Source organism: Caloenas nicobarica, chromosome 3, assembly GCF_036013445.1.
Source record: "Caloenas nicobarica isolate bCalNic1 chromosome 3, bCalNic1.hap1, whole genome shotgun sequence".
NCBI lineage: Eukaryota > Metazoa > Chordata > Aves > Columbiformes > Columbidae > Caloenas > Caloenas nicobarica.
In genome coordinates this window covers 61,175,587-61,192,706 of record NC_088247.1, presented here as the reverse complement: position 1 = coordinate 61,192,706, position 17,120 = coordinate 61,175,587, and the positions used below count along the sequence as shown (strand labels likewise).

At 38.4% G+C, this 17,120-nt stretch overlaps 1 protein-coding gene across 1 annotated transcript in view; it reads left to right on the top strand.

Moving 5' to 3' along the window:
* The window catches only part of MAP3K5 (mitogen-activated protein kinase kinase kinase 5), a 105,529-nt gene that overhangs the window by 70,257 nt on the left and 18,152 nt on the right, over positions 1-17,120 (top strand). The window contains 9 exon segments of the mRNA XM_065631237.1: positions 1,190-1,239; positions 5,399-5,494; positions 6,232-6,313; positions 8,262-8,395; positions 12,816-12,943; positions 13,738-13,874; positions 14,521-14,626; positions 15,588-15,745; positions 16,224-16,401. Of these exon segments, the coding sequence (XP_065487309.1) occupies positions 1,190-1,239; positions 5,399-5,494; positions 6,232-6,313; positions 8,262-8,395; positions 12,816-12,943; positions 13,738-13,874; positions 14,521-14,626; positions 15,588-15,745; positions 16,224-16,401 (1,069 nt within the window).

The following is a 17,120-nucleotide window of genomic DNA, read 5'->3' as shown; positions in this document are numbered from 1 at the left end:
CTGGCAGTGTATCTGTTCTGACTTCTGTATATTTCACTATTCATTAAATGTTTTATAAGCTGCACATTTTCATGTCGTCTTTTGGAGTACATTTGATTATGCTTGTATTTGACACTATGCCCTTATGCTATAAATTTATCTCTCAGCAAGAAATGTGCCTTTTAATTGCTCGGGTCACTAAAATGCCAAATAAAATTCAGCTCTAGAAAGCAGGATTTCTTCAAATATGTTGCTTATTGTGGCGGGATCCCAAGGTTGCTAGGACTTCGGGGTGGCATAGTTCCACCTTCTCCTGAAAGGAGAATGTTTTCATGAGAAGATACAAAAGGCTTCTGTTTCCTACAGTAAAGTTTTATTGTGATAGAATATAAACATAGAGTAATATGACTGTCTACAGAGAGAACTCAGTTCTGCTGAATGTGACAGATGTAAATTTTAAAGATCTGAAAATAAGTGAGGCCTGGCCCTTTGTGTTTTCATAGAGCAGCTTCTTTCTTTCTTTCCAGCCTTATTACTCCAGCAGCTCTTGGGGGTTTCAGTACTTTAACTGCTGTCATCTGGATTCTGAGGGTAATAATCTCCTTTCTGTCTCTTTGGACACTTGGCCTTCAGATTTGCTTCTTCCCTGAGCAATTCCTCTTACTTTCCAAGAATTTCCTGCTTTGCTTTCTGGAGTCAGACTTCCCGTGCGGAGCTCTATCTGCCTGGTCTTCCCACACACCAGGGCACTGAGCCTGCAGGGCAGGCTTGTGTTATTTTCAGAGGTGGAGTTTTTTTCCCCTCACTTTCCAGCGGGTCACGTGTGACCCCCAAGTTCAGCACCCAGACCAGGCTCAACTGGCAGCCCTCCTAACCTGCTGTTTTGCATGCTTTCTAAAATAGTATATCATGTTTGCAGAGTAAGTAGTGAAGAAACAAACAAAGGAAAACTTTTATCTAGAGCTTCTGTTGCATTGTTTTGGGGTTAAAAAACCAAACAAACAACAAACAAAGAAACCAAAGAAAAAAACCCCACAAACAACCAACCTGCACCACCACTAAAAAACCCCAAACCTGTTAAAAGGTAATAGGCTGTTTATAATTCCAGTTGTTCTCTTTTCATCTCTTGAGTTTCAGGCTAGAAGATATGCATACGGGTGCTTTGTTCATAAAAAGGAACTGTTTGTTTATTTTCTTCTGTGTGTTACAGAAAGGTATCCATGAATGGAATTTCAGTGCTGCTTCTATTAGGGGAGTAAGGTAAGACTTTTTATTTTCATATTTTGAAATGAGAAAAGTAATTGAATAACTGTAGTATTAAGCTGATGCTGTGGACCTTGGTAGAGTAACAGGCACAGAACTGGAGCATAATATTGCAGGTACTTTCATGAGTGCCCTGCTCTAAGTGAAGCCCCAGGAGGCTTATTCCAGATTCAGAAAAGACCAGTTGTATTATGTAAAAGTTTGCAAACATAGCTCATTAATTTAACGAACTAATATTTTCAAAAAGTTGGTAGTCACTTTATGCTCATTGAGACTGAATTAAGATAACTGCCAAAGTTTTGTGCCATTTTACCTGAGTTCTGTCACAGCCAGGAGCTGCTTGGTGCACAGAAGTAACATGCAGATGCAGAGCAGGAGGATATGAGGAACTGGAAAGACTGGGGTGTCTTGCAGTATCCTAATTGCTTACCTGTTGTAGAGGTTTGACGTGAGTGCATATATTTGGGTTTAATTTTGCTTCTGTTCATGGGTACAGCAGCAAAACTGATTTAGAGAAGGCCTATAAGGAGAAGAGTCTGTCAATGCAAGGTGGTGGATAGACCATGAAGTGAAGGGTTGAAGATTGTTGGAGAGAACAGAAAAGGGAGTCAATAGAAGAAGAAGAAAGGTGGGGGAACAGCCACAAAACCCACAACAACAACGAAACACCACCAAAACAAAAACCACACAAAAATCCCAAACCTCCTGAAGATTATTCATGGTGGAGTAGATAAACATGGATTAATAAAGCATAGGATGACAGGACACATGCAAGACTGGCTTGACTGAATTAGAAGATGTTACATGTTCAAGGCCATCTTTCTTTAGCATGCTTTCCCCTTTGGGATGGGACTTCGCCATCTATTTGCTTGACTTCAGAAAAATGTATTTTGTCTATAAAGGAGACTTCTCCTAGGGAGAATTCTTCTCTGGGGGTGAGGGGGTTTAGTCCGGATTGTGTGCATATTGTCAGTAGAGAACAGCTGAATTTGAGCTAGTGGGTCCGCTCTGCTAGCCCAGGTTGAACATAGCATGCATCCTTTTTGGCAGGGTCCAGCCTTGCAATTTGTGTCTTCTGATACTAAGAAAATAGTGTTTACCACTGCTGTGACCTCTTTGTATCAATTCTTCATCTTGGTCTCTTTTCTCCCTAGGATTTATCTATACTTTGGCATCCTGCAACTTTCCACATTGGTGTTTGCTTATAGTGTAATTTAGGAAAAAAAAAAAAAAAGGCCAGAAATCTTACAATTTTTTTTATAGTCATTGCTCTGTTCTAATAATAACTGTTCCATACACAAAGCTGTTGCTATGTCTGCAGTACATTTTTGCACAGATGGACGATTCTTTTTCTTTCCAAAAAGTAACTTTAAAAAACAAACTATCAATAGGCACAGCAATTCAGTCCTGTGGGATTCAGCTTATTTTAGGCAAAAATTGAAATGATATGCTTAGTTCAGTCTGGTTTGGGTTTTGGTTACAGTATGTTTTTGTGTGCTGCTAAAAAAGGAAAAAGTATTTATTTATTGTCCTTTTTTCTCTTCCTTCCCCTCTCACTTATTAATGTACAAGGCAAGTCTTTGTACATCTTGGAGGCTTTTTCAATAAAGGTCTCCATAAATATTTACTGCATTACATAGGGAGACAGCAGGTCTGAAGAGACATCTAGCATTGAAATGGCAAACGTTTTTCGTAAATACTTCAAGGAAGTGGCTGAGGGGTCACTACTTCTGTGTGCTGCATATCAGCCAGTGTAATTGGCGTCTTATTTCATGAATAAGAGTTTGGCTCTCAAGAGCTGTAAAGGGACTTGGCAAGTAGATGGAGTTCTCTGAGCAGCACAGTGCTAAATCTCACTCTGTGTGCAGGGAGTCATGGTAATTGGGTTTAGCTTAACAAACTTATTGATTAGTGGTTTGTGTGCCAATGTAAATAACTCTGGTTTTGCCATATACCTTCTTGACCTCTTAAACAGAAATGTTTAATATTAAATCAGCTAAAAAAGTAGGGTTAATCTTTAAGGGCTTCATTAGAGCTTTTGGAACATGGCTGCTACCCCAGGATGCTTTGCATCTTAGGTTATCCAGAAAAGTCCTTAGTGCTCTGCAGAGCTGACATCACATGAGCGAGAAGAGAACATCTTATTTTTTCCAATTTAAAAATTAAAAAATAAAGTAGCAGACTGAAGTTGCTAGACTACAAGTTGGCTTTTTCTCAGTGTTTGGGACAAGCCCTGCATTGTGAAATAACTGCTCCTTGTGTTGTTTCTGTGGGAGAGTGCCTCAGAGGTCATGCTGATGAATGTGGTGTTAGAAACGGTGAAAAAGTTGGATTCAGATCTGCATCCAGTTTTCTTGGTAGCTTAAGAATTGACAAGGATGTTCATCTTCCATTCCAAGTTCTTGGAGCTTGGAATCTCGTCAGACTGCTTAATTATGGCAATGAGAGGTGTCTGTACTGCTACACTTCTAGAAAACAGACAAAAGTTCCACAAAGCTGCTTTTCTGTGGTTGCTGCCAGTGCTCAACTGTTTTATCTGCTGCTTCATCCGGAAGTGTTAGAAAGCAGCAGCTACAGCATTTGCAGTATTTCTCCTGAACTAAGGGGAGTTCTGGACACACGTGAGCTGGGCACGAGGCCATGCTGCATCGTGCTTCCCTGTTTGTCTTCTGAGTCTTGCAAATTCAGCCCCAATTCTGCTGCTGTAAAAGTTGGTGGGTGCACTTAGGAACTGTCAGAATGAGGCATTTCCTGAGCAAATTATCTTGTCTCTCTCTTTATTTTTTTTAATCTTCCTTTTTTCACTTTAACATCTTCCCCCCCGCCCCACCCCCGGCAGGAAAGCAATGTGTAAGCAATATAAATACTCACTTAAAGGCCTTAGATATTTATGAATTTGCCTGCCCTCTGTGTGCACTCCACATTCTTACCCTTTAATTCACTGCTGTGATAGTGACTTCTGTGCGCATCAGGTTTAAACTGACAGTTTAATCAGTGAAGCGTTTAAACTCACATTAAACCTGAAATACATGAGTAATTCTGTTAATATCAGTTACTCCATATCTGGAGAGTTTACCTTTATGCTTGAAAACACTTGAATTAAAAGTTAGTTTATATATTGGAGACAGTGGCTGTCTTCCCAGATCCATACATTACTTAGCACTTACAAGTTTTTCCTAACATAAAAATAAATCCATCACCACACCTAAAGACAAATATTCTTATAATGAAGCTTGCTATTCTCATAAGTAGCTTTTTGAAGGGCAGCCCCCAGGTTGTCTAAAGATCCATTTGTTTATCAAAAGTTACAGGACTCTACAGTAGAGGAATCATAAAAGGAAGCAAGGATCAGACAACCTTAGACACCTATTAAAGGTTGAAAATGACAAGTATTTGCCAGCTCGACACCTGGCACTCAACAACCAAGTTGCAGAAAGAGCTGTTTCAAATAAAGTTTAATATTTGCTGTAAGGAGCACAGTAATGGCAACTGTACCAGAGTTTGCACCTCCTCTGTGGAGACATCTGTGCATCCATAAGAAAATGGCATATGTATTTCTTCGTTATCTTTGTTCTGTTATAGCAGACAAAACCAAAACTGAAGAAAGATATGGTTGGGCAAGACTGGTAAAGTAATGTGCCCCATTTTTTGATGCTGACTTAGCGTGAAAATGTTTTTCCAGCATACCGTCATGTACGAATTCACAAGGAACCAAGCAGAAAGTTTGTGTTTAGGATTGAGCTGCAGTTGATTTCTAAAGTGGGAGGAACTCATGATTTGAGTTTGAAGTCCAGGTTTCTGATGTCACCCTGAAAGGATGTTTCATCCTGGTTGCAGAAGTAGAAATTAAGGGCCTTACCTAAATGCACTGAAGACAAAAATTACTCAAGTCAATGGAAATAATCCGATGAACTTCTTTGCTTCTATTCCTTCTTGGACAATGTATGGACTAGTGGGCAAGCTGGATGATAGGAAACAGCAGAATGTGAACTTCGGAGGATACAAGAGTGTAGTTTTACAATAAGGAAAAACTATGTTTACTTAGGTTTAATCTGGTGCTTTCCCTTATTAAATGGGCTGATCTGTATGGTCTGACAGCCGATAAAAGTCCAAATGCATCTTTCCAATAACATGTTCCGCTTGGCTGTTCTTTCAGCATTTCGAAGTTTGAAGAACGGTGCTGTTTCCTGTACGTGCTGCACAACTCGGATGACTTTCAAATCTATTTCTGCACAGAACTTCATTGCAGAAGGTGTGTCACTGTTGTTATTTCAGACAAAAAATAAGACCTGTGATGGGGTAGATGGTGTCTGCATACACAACAGGGAATGACTGTTTCAGAACTATGGTGGAAGCTGGTTGAAGCACCCTCAGTGATCACCATCTTTCATGTGAAAGCTTAGTTCTGCCATACCCTGGACATCTATGAGGTTTGAAGAGTCAAAGTGCAGGCTCAGATAAACATGAGAAGCAAATATGATTACATTTTTGCTTTTACACACTTTGGGATTATTTTTCTCAGAGTCATCATATTAAGCCTTATTACAAGTGTTTGTTGCCCTGAATGTGACAAAGCATCCTAAATTTTAAATGGGAACATTTGGGGTAACAACAAGATCTAGTCAAGATTTGTTTCACTGTAACTAAAATTTTATTTATGACTATGATAAAGCCTGCTTCATTTCCTTTACATTAACATCATGTTTACATAAATAAGATTGTACCAGTATCCCTAGAGGAAACTTGGCAAGGGTTTGTTGCGCAAAATTAGGGGTAGCTCAGTTTCTCCAAGCTGTATCTCTGCTCCATAAGCTTGAGGGTTGTGGTCTTGAATTGATCCAGAAGGCATTCCTGGAGGAAATTTCATGTCTTTTTGTGCTAAAAAAGGCCGCAGCTTCATTTATTCATTACTTCAGTGAGAAGCATTATCTTTGTCCTTACAGTCTCAAGTGTGCTTTTGCCTTTTTTTTTTCCCCCCCCTTTTAACAGGTTTTTTGACATGGTGAACAGTATCACTGAAGAAATAGGGAAGACTACAGAGGAAGGAGAATGTGATGGAGACTCTCTAGAGGTATTTTTACTTCTTTATTTTTTTTCTTCCCCAGCATACCAAGAATTTGGGGCTTCTAGTGTTGGATTTCACTGAAGGGAGTAAATTACTCATCCCTTCTTTGGAAGAAGTTAGACAAGTTATTGTTTACAAAATTTTATTGTCTACTGTTTATAAATTAATGATTCTTTTTAATGGTCCTCATGTAGTTTTTTATAGCAGCATAGCTGTATCTCTCCTATTTCAGTTAGCATACTCACTTGAGAAGGTACTTTAGATTTCTTCAGTCATGCTTATTACAGAACAACTCTTGTAACAGTTACTTCAGAGTGTAATCGCAGCCTGGCAGCATTAGCATCTCTTTAAAATTTAAAGAGTGTCTGTCTGTTTCATGCATCACTGGAATTGTGTATGCTGACATTATTGGCAGGTCATCTGCATAACAACTTAGGATGTGACAGTGGCAGGGTAAGGCTTGTCCTTGCTGGTTGCCATCTGTAGGCAAGCATGGCTGTGAACAGCAAGCTCACATCAGATGATGTTGGTGCTGCTGGGGGGCCTGTGTATACCCTCAGATCACTAACTCATGCTGAAGCTTAGGATGCCCTCCTGCTGCTGCCACCCCTCTTAGTCTGGTTATGGCTTGCCAGTGTATGCCAGTACCTGCTGTGTTCTTACCTTGGGTTTCTGTCTGAGCGTACACATAGTTGAGAACTGAGTACAGGGCCATTGGGTGCAATGCAGTACTTGGGGTGTTCAGGCTTTCTTTTAGGTGGCAGGGAACAGCACAGAATATCAAAGCCTGTGCCCTACCACATGAAAATCTGGTGTCCCAAAGCTCCAGAGACACCCAGAACTAACTGAGAGTGTCAGGTAGGATAATGAATACAGACAGTCCTCTGTCCCAGTTTTGATGTTAGCATTTTATAATACATCTGAAATTGGAGATGAGACAAAGAGAAACCACTAGAGTAACTTGTGGGATAGAAAAATAGCCCGTAATGAGAACCTCAGGGTGCCTAATTTGTTTATTTTAGCAAAAAGAAAAGCAGTGGGTAAGTATTTTTACATGGAAAATTACTATGTGCTAATGGTCTCTTTAATCTATTGAAGAAAAACATAATGAAATACAGTGACACCACAGAAATTTGAATTGAGAGGCATGACTTTACCATGAAGATAATTAATTGTTGAAACAAAGTACTAAAAGTAGTAGTAGATTCTCTCTTCTATTAAAAAGATAGCAGTCTTTATTTGGAAGCAAAGAAAAAATACTTTATCTAGGCATAAGCTACTGGGCTTAGTGTGGGAGTGAGCATGTGAAATTACATGTCTGTGTTACACAAGAGGACAGATCGGATAATCTATCTAATGACCATTCCCTGACTGGCCTTAAACTCTTGGAAATTCAAATTCAGCTGAAACTACACTTAATACACTGCACTCCTGACTAACCTCTGTTGGCATGCTCTGCTGGCTGACCTGACACTGACCAAATTGAGGTTGTGCTGTTTTTGGAAGATGTGGTCAGGTCAGGAGAGCATTTGGAGCAAATTAAGTGCATCCTGCCTTGCGTGCTGTCTGTGTAGGAGCCGGAGTTCTCTGCTGGGTGCAGAGTGCCCTCTGTCATCTTCTCTCGTCTCTACAGCAGCTGCCAGCAAATTGCAGATGCTGTTGAGGAAGACAGACAATTGTATAATAACTGCATGGAACGGCATAGCGTTATGCACTTACCTGCAATGGATACCTTAGAAGCCAGTGCTTCCTGTACAGCCAATGGAGAAATGTAGGCATCTCTGCACGGTATCCAAATTGTCTTCTTGAAGTGTTTTTCTTTCTTTCTCCATGGCCTGCAGAAAACAACTAGCACCCTAAGTGCCTTGGTTCTGAGCACAGTGTCAGATGGAATAAATCTTATCCCTCTGTTTCATTTCACGTTGTTGATTTCACATTGTTGTTTGCTTTGCAGTATGATTATGAATATGATGAAAATGGTGAGCGAGTTATTCTGGGGAAAGGAACTTACGGCATTGTATATGCAGGACGAGATCTGAGCAATCAAGTCAGAATTGCTATTAAAGAAATTCCAGAGAGAGACAGCAGGTATAGTAACTGTGGCTGATTCCAAATTTTATGCATTACATAATTTCACCAGTAATGTGATCAACCAGTTTTCTGATCAGGGAGTACCTCTTCTACAAAGCTACCCACACGTTACCTGTCTGTGGTATATAACAGTGTTTCCTATTGTTATGATCAGACGTTTCCAAGTTGCAGTATAAATTATAATCACAACTGAGACTTTAGATGTTTACTGGTTTTGGTACTAGTACTTCATAATATTTTTTCTTTGCAAAATAAATATTGCCGAATTACAAAATCTCACTTGAACACCTAGTGATCAGCCCTGTCTGCTTAGGCAAGTCCTTGTAAAAGAATTATTGAAATTCATGATATGTGGTGTCCTTTAAAACCCTGAATTGCTGATAAAGGCATTTTCCTTTCCTGTTTGTGCATCATTTATTATGAAGCCCTTTGACATTAGAATAAATCACATGGAATTATATTTTTGTCCCCATTTTTTTAAAGCAGAGTTTCTTTATATATATATATATTGCTCTCACTCACTTATAAAGATTGCCATGTAAAGAGCAGACACTTGATGTCCTTTGTACTTGTATATCTGGAGACTTGCAGTATATCCTATTTTGAATACCTAGTTTTCCACAGATACTGTGATAAAAGTGATAGCAAGTATAAAGATATTTTTTCAAATGAAACTGACTGTATTAAACTGTCAAGTTATTCTTAAATTCTACATTAGCCTTTGATTTTTTCAGTCAAGTGTTGTACAAGCTGCTTCTTAACAAGCGACTTGAGGGCCTGGATCTTTAAAAAGTACCTCTCAGACAGACTGTGAAACATTATCAAAGACTGTAACTCAGGCTCATGTTCAGGAAAATTTTAAAAAGCAGGAAATAGTCATTGCCATGGTTGGTAACAGAAAGATAAATCCCTCCTTGCCCAATGGTTAAACAAATAATTTTTAAGAAGGAAGATCTGATGAAGACAGAATACCTCTTGGGTAGTAGGAAGAATTGCATACTACATGCATGTAGGTAAAATACTGAGTGTACCAACTAGTGAATTTTTGCCCATCATTTCAATCAGGAATGGAATCCATATTTCCAAGTTTCTTGTCTACTTTTACCCATTTGGCTTTTTTGGTTTACTACTATGATCTAATGGATAGCTTGTCCTTCAGCAGGATTTGCCATATTTTGGCATACTGCATTTCCTCCACAGAAGGAAATAGCTGTATCCTTGTTTGTGCAGTGTTCAATCTACAACTAATATCAGGAAGGAATCTGGTTTTACCCATCCCTGCAGAGCAGTCATCTTAAAGAGAGTGCCAGTATTCAAAACAGATACAAGAGTCTGTTCTAACCCACCACAATGGCTGTTATTTCTCTCACTTATATCTAGAATGGATGTCCCTGGAGTAAACCACTGTTTGTGGAAAAGGACCATTGTTCTCTACAACCTATCCTGCATCAAATACTGTTATTTAAATTGTATTGGAGCCTAGATGTTGACAGGACACTGTGATAACTCTTTTAAAAGTTTTCTTTGCATAATTTCCAGGCTGGCAGGTCGGTAATGCCACCCCGTGTCCTAGCTCAGTTTCTTTTTCATGGGTCTCTCTTGTGGACCTTCCTTTGGTTATTCTGTCCTCACTTAGTTGTTCTTTTCATTGATGTTTAAAAATGAATCCTACTAAATCTTTTTGAATTAATGTATATATTGGCCGTTCAATATGGATACATGTGTGGTCTAATAATTTTTCCCTACTCATATTTTAAAGATACTAGAACTTAGATTATGGAAAAGGGAATCCTTGCCATCCGCTATATTGTTACTGTAAATTTAACTTCAAGACGTGTTATAATTTCTCAGAAAGTATGGCCTCATTATGTAAAACAACCTCTTGGCTCAAAAGCAGAGTTGCAAGTTTTGTATATGCTAAGAAGGTTGTCTGTAACAACTGTGGTTAATAGAAAGATAGCCTGAACAGAGCATTAAATACTTTAAAAGGAAGAGGGGGATGGAGGGGAAACCAACCACATTTTTCTTCTCTAATAAACATTTTTAAAGAATTTTCAACAGAAAAGGTTTCAGGTTCAATGTGTAAAGCATACTGGAAAAGAGGTCATTAAGAAGCTCTTAGTCTTTCATGTAGACTTTCAAGAATATTTACAGGCTTCCAGGACAAATTTCAAGTATTAAAATTTCTTATTTTATTTCTGATTAATTATAACCTGATCTTTTAGTACTTTGAAAGAAATCTATAGAAAGAAAAGGGTTAGTCTCTGAAGTGAATTCTTACTGCTTCCAAAGTAGAAATGACCATATTTTGGATTTGTAAGAATTAAGTAAGTTCTGAGTCAGAACATGGCTAGAAATGCAATGATTTCTGTACAAAAAGCAGTGAGTTTTTTATACTACTGTATGCTAAATATAAAATACTGAATAACTTACTTAATTGTCAGGAAATGTTAGATTATGGAGACATTCTGAAAGAAAAGGAAACATTCCTGCAGTGCTGTTGCCCTCAAATGCATTTCCAGTACTACAAAATAGTACCAGTGGCCATATCAACTTTCAAGTTAAAGTAAAATCATATTAGGTAGGTAATAAGATTTAGCTTTCTAGGATTTAGAGTTTTTCTTTCTTTATACCATTTGAAATCTTCTAATGACTAAGGTCTAAATTAACAAATGCTTCATCCCACTGGAGAATTTTCTTATGGCTTTATTTGCTAAATTATTTTAGTTGCTCAAGATGCAATTAACTGTGCAGAGGGAAGAATTATAATGGCCTTACTGTTGCTGCTTTGAATGAATATCCCATTAGTAGAACTCAGGAATATAATATCTGATTTTCATTTCTGAATGACTAACAGTGTAGTCAGAATCTTTGAAGTCATGCGCGGAGAGGCAAGCCAAAACTCAAACAAGTTTTTAGTAAATAGACTTGGAGCTGCATGTTCACACCTTTCATTAACCAAATACTTTGCTTTCCTTGTTTTCTGCAGCAGTTGTTTTCCAGAGGGATTTTTCAGATGGCCACTTTTATTCTTTTCAGTTTGTTTTTGTTTGGGGTTTTTTGGTTTATTGTGGTGGGGTTTTGGTTTTTTTGTGGTGGTGTGTGTGGTGTGTGTTTGGTTTTTTTTTTGAGTTGAGTCTCCACTTGTAACTTGGTGCTGTTGATAGGGTGAGCCCAAAAGGGAGGGGACCTCACAGGTACTTTTCCCCTAAAAATTTCCGTTGCATTTGCGCTTTGATTGTATTCCTGACACTGACACCCCGCTGGGTCCAGGGACAGCAAACTCCTGTATCTGAGGCAGCAGGAAGCTATTCCCTCACACCCCAATAAATAAAATAAAAGCTTTCTGCTAGTTCATTGGGGGATGAGAATGTACCAGTGTTGGTGTAAAGTCTGTGCTGAGAGTAACCTGGTGAAGATGTCAGTAAAACTGTTCCTTTTGGTGGCAAGTAGCTGCAAGGTTGAGTTTGCAGTTACGTTCAGTTCTCCCTCAGTATAAGCATCTGAATATGTCTTCTGCTTGCTCAAGACTCTGCAGCTCCTTCTCACATCTGGACTGATAGAAGAAGGTCTGTGTCCTTCATCTGTGTCAGCTACCCTGAAAGTCTGACTGCAGATGCTAGTGCTTTAGTGAAAACATCCACCAGATTCTTGGCACATTGTCTACATTTTGCCAGACAATATGCAAACCTGGCAGCTGACCTGCTCCTAGCTCACTCCTGGTTAGAAGAGCAGTGTTTGGGCCGGCCCAAACTCAGAGCTTATCAGCTGCTGAGCTCTGGTGGTGTTCCACACCAGGGAAGGATCTGGACTCCAGAAACCTTCTTAGCAAAAAGGCAGCTGAAAAGTTTACATCTCCGAAAAATATTTTACCTTGGACTAAATTACATTTGATGAAATTGTTTTGATCAGTTCTTCTGAATATCTCCCTGTGAAATGTTTCCTGGTTTCTTACTCTGATAGGTATGCACTCGTGCTTTCAAATAAGACTCCTACTTTTAATGGTGATTTGTTTTCATTATTGATTTTAATTCCACAGTAACTTTCTGAATTACTAGTTCAATTTGGCACTGGTTTGAATCCAACTGCTTGCCCAACTGTTTATTTTCTTTGAGTTAGGCTGGAGAGGAGTTCACTTCCACAACCTTTGTTTTACTCACTCCATCTATGTACACTTACAACATTTTGTGTGTATGAATACGCGATATTATATATATTTTATATATGTTATGTATATATTACTTTTTTTTTGTATGTGGTGGTCACAACCGCTGTTGCTGAATGCATCTAACATGGTCATTTTCAGTGTAAATGTGTTTCATGGGACCTAAAATAGAGGCTACTTCAGCTACTGCAGTAAACACAAGACTTTCTTCCCTAAGGTCAATATTGAATACACTGCTACTTTTCTTTGCAGGTACTCCCAGCCTCTGCATGAAGAAATAGCTTTACATAAGCATCTCAAACATAAGAACATTGTCCAGTATTTAGGTTCTCTTAGTGAGAATGGCTTCATTAAGATATTCATGGAACAGGTGCCAGGAGGTAAGTTGTAGGGGAGACGGGTGTGGCAGTTGGTTGGTTTGGGGTTTTTTAATATTTTAAAAGTATAAAAACTTGTAGTACTGCAACCAGATATATTTCATGCAAATGTAATATTTTTTAATATCTCTTTCCTAAATTAATGGGGAAAACTGTGTCTTCAAAATGCTTTGAGTCCTCTAATTCAGTATTTAGATAGGATGTGCTACAGATCATTGCTATGGCAGGTGGGCTCCTTTTAGCTACAGGTGAGGTGACCTGTGGTTATATCCTACTGGAAAGGCCGTAGCAAGCCTCAGATGCCTGAGCCCTCCCTGGGTATCTGAGACAGAAAATGGAGGGTGATGATTGTTGCTTCTGTTTGAGACCAAAGAACTCGCAGCAGCCAGACACAAGAAAAATCCCACTTCTCAAGAAACGGTGGATTTGGTGTATGTACAAAGACATGCATGTGCACATCCACCACTCTTTTACAACATTCCTCTGGGGCAAGTACTCTCCAGGCATAGGAGAGATGTGAGCACATTATTTCAGTGGGTTCTGATCTGCCTGCTTGAGGAAGCACATGCTGCTCTGCTGCAGCTAAGGCCAGTGGAGATACTGAGACGCTCTTTTTAATTACTCAAGCCAGTTATCATGCAAGTAGGCATTCTCCTGGAGAGGCCTTTGGTTATAGTAGAGGTGCCAACACTTGGTTTGGGATTGATATTTATTACTTCTTTTTTTTTTTCCTTTGGGGGAGAAGGCAGAATTTAATTAGACTTTTACTCTCACTTTTTTCCTTTCCAAAATTATAGGCAGCCTTTCTGCTCTTCTACGATCAAAATGGGGACCGCTAAAAAATAACGAGCAGACAATTGGCTTTTACACCAAGCAGATTCTTGAAGGATTAAAATACCTCCATGATAATCAAATAGTGCATCGAGACATAAAGGTAAGAATTTGCAGGGACTTTAAGTCTGATAGTGTTATGTAACTGCATAACCATTTATTTGTCCTGTAATTTAAAAACTTTTTTCCTGAAAGTTCTTTATTGTCACATACCCTCTCTGCTGTTCTGAAGTGTGGATTAATAACTGAACTGTTGTGGACTTGAATTTGCACCAACAAAAGACATTGTTTTTATTTTAGAAGAACTGATATGTAGCTACTTGAGACGTGATAAAGTGGATATTTTAATTTCTGTTTTCAATTACGTGGTCAAACTTTCATAAAAGCTTATTAGAAGTGAAGATGATTATGGATGAGATATTAGCAGATTCTTTTCCAAAGAGACGGCAGATGAAAAAGCTCCCTTTAAAAAAAAAAAAAAAAAAGGGAAAAAAAAATGAAGAAAGGGTTTTTCACTCTCTTAGTATTTGTCAACTGAATTTCTGTAGTAGGGGAAGTTCACTTTGAGATAAAGTTTCTGATAATGGGATTACATAAGGCAGGAACACTATTGATTCCTCTCTCATCTCCCCTCTGAAGAGCCTTAGGAAGTAATTGTTACGAGTGCATTGTAGAAACAGGCTATGCAAGAAGTCTTAGATGAAGAATCAGCAGAGAAAAATAATTGCTCCGAATGTTCTGTTCCTCAGGGTGATAACGTGCTTATCAACACGTACAGTGGAGTGTTAAAGATTTCAGACTTTGGAACTTCAAAGAGACTTGCAGGAATCAACCCATGTACTGAAACTTTTACTGGTATGTGCCCAGAGGAGGCTCTTTCCTCACTCAAACTGTGCTTGTAGGGTCAGAATCCACAGCTGCTGAACTTTTGTTGACTTCAAATAGATATAAAAGGTTTCTGCAATAATAACTTTTTCTGTATCTAATCTTAAGCTATACACTGTTCGAAGAGAGTGCTGTTTTGGAAGTTCCACTTGAGATGTGAAAGTCCTTTGCAACAGAAGAGCTGTTTCTTGCCTGTGTTGTATTTGAGTCTGATTTGAGTTTGTCTCTTCTGTGTGCATGTTTTTTTCATCTTGCTGATAGAAGACTTCTTTTCTTTCCTGACTGGCTTGGACATCCTAGCTTCCAGCTCCAGAATTGCTGACCTACCGAGCCTGTCATTAACTTGATCCTCATTCTGCTTGGAAATTTGATTTGGATGTTAAATCATATAGTTGCACTGCATTAAGTAATTATGCAAAATGAGAAGTGACTATTATTTTAAATCCATCCTCTGCTCTTCTGTTTCTGCTCTAAATGGAGCAGAATGCAGAATGATGTGTCGATTCTCTTACTTCAGAAAAAGTGTTCATATTAGCTGCAGATTTAGGTTCAGATTCTGGGTTTCACATCCATTTTCTCTCTGGATACAATTCAGTGATCTTCCTTATTTTGGTCTTAATCTATAATACAGCAAGTGAAAACCGTGTCTGATCCAAAGCTCATTGTGAAGCATCTTAATAATTGTCATTGACTTTGAAAAGTGATATCATTGGATCAGTAGATCATATCAGATGCTTTTAGCACAGGTAATATTTTGAATAGTATTTTGAGTTTTATGTAGGATGGATATGGAAATTTTTTAATAATAGAGAGTATTATTTTTAACTCTCCCAACGTTGCTCACTCCTCAGTGATTTTTGTTCCTCTTGTCCTTTAACTGTCTGTTTGTGTCATTACTGCACCTAAGTAAAAATGAGTGTGTTTTAAACAGGTACCCTTCAGTATATGGCACCAGAAATCATAGACAAAGGGCCACGCGGCTATGGGAAGGCTGCAGACATCTGGTCCTTGGGATGCACAATCATCGAGATGGCTACAGGGAAGCCCCCTTTTTATGAACTGGGCGAACCACAAGCAGCAATGTTTAAGGTCAGGTATCTTCCTTGTACAGCTCAGACCAGTATTTGTAAACACAGGAAATCATATGACTGGTTTTGAGAAAGAAGAATTAGAGATTGCAGGAAAAGATGATAAAGGAAATGCTTGGTTAGTGAAGATGCTAAGAAGAATGAGCTGATTCACTGAGTGGGAGTGCTGTGGAGTTTTGAAGAGAGTAATGGAGCAACAGCAGCTATTCAGCAGCCTGGGAGATTAAAAAAAAAAACTGAGAAAAGAAACAGTTTTCTGCTTTGCAGGAACCTCTACTTGCAATTATTTCTTTTTAAATTTAATTATTTATTCAGTTTGTAATAGTTTTTTTCTTTTAATTAATAAACTAGTTACAAAAACATAATATCAAAACTCGAGAGCAATATACCACTTCTACTATCTAAACGCTTTTTGGATGCTATTTAATGTTTGGGAAAAGAGCAATGTATGCCATCGTTTCTCTCTTTATTTGCCACAGGTGGGAATGTTTAAAATACACCCAGAGATTCCCGAATCCATGTCTGCAGAAGCCAAGGCTTTCATACTGCGTTGCTTTGAACCAGATCCTGATAAACGAGCTTTTGCTCATGAGCTACTTATAGATGAATTCTTGAAAGTTTCAAGCAAAAAAAGAAAGTCTCCATCAAAACTGTCAGGTAAGCATTGCTAAATCCAATCTGGATGGGTTTTTTTCTCCTGATGGTACTGTTTCCCGAAACGGGAGACTTAATCTTTAAGATGAACACAGCAGATCCACATGCCCGATGAATATTCAGTTGTAACCTTCTGTTCTAGCAACTTGCTGCAGAAACATTGTTGTAGCAGAATTCTGTTTTGTCACAGTAGTGACTTAAATATTTCTAATAAGGTTTCTAAAAGTCTATTTATGGTTTTGTGTGGCTTTTGTGTTTGTTTTTCAGTTGCGTATGTTTTCATTTGAAGAATGTTTGCATAGAGTACATTGTGTGAAAGGTTAGAACATGCTATTGAGCCTCAGGGGAGTTTTCTACAAGAGCAAAATAATTTTTGTCCCACCACAAATGTGCATGCACTGCATTATTTTTGTTTCACGTACTCATTTCCTGTAGTGTCCTAAATTACGTAAAGTAATAAAGAAGTTTCGAGAGTACGAATGACATAGTCTGTGTGTGTGCATATATACAAATGAAAATATCTTCTGCATATTTTTAGCATGATACCTAAAAAATAAAAATACTAGGTAATGAAGATGATATTGGATGAGCACTTTTAACTTGATTTCCACCCATCAGATTCAAATTAACTTTAAATCATAATAAATTACACTTTTAGAGATTGTAGACAAGAGAGTCCAGGTGGCCCATAATAATGGGAAGAGTGTTATCCTGTAGACTAT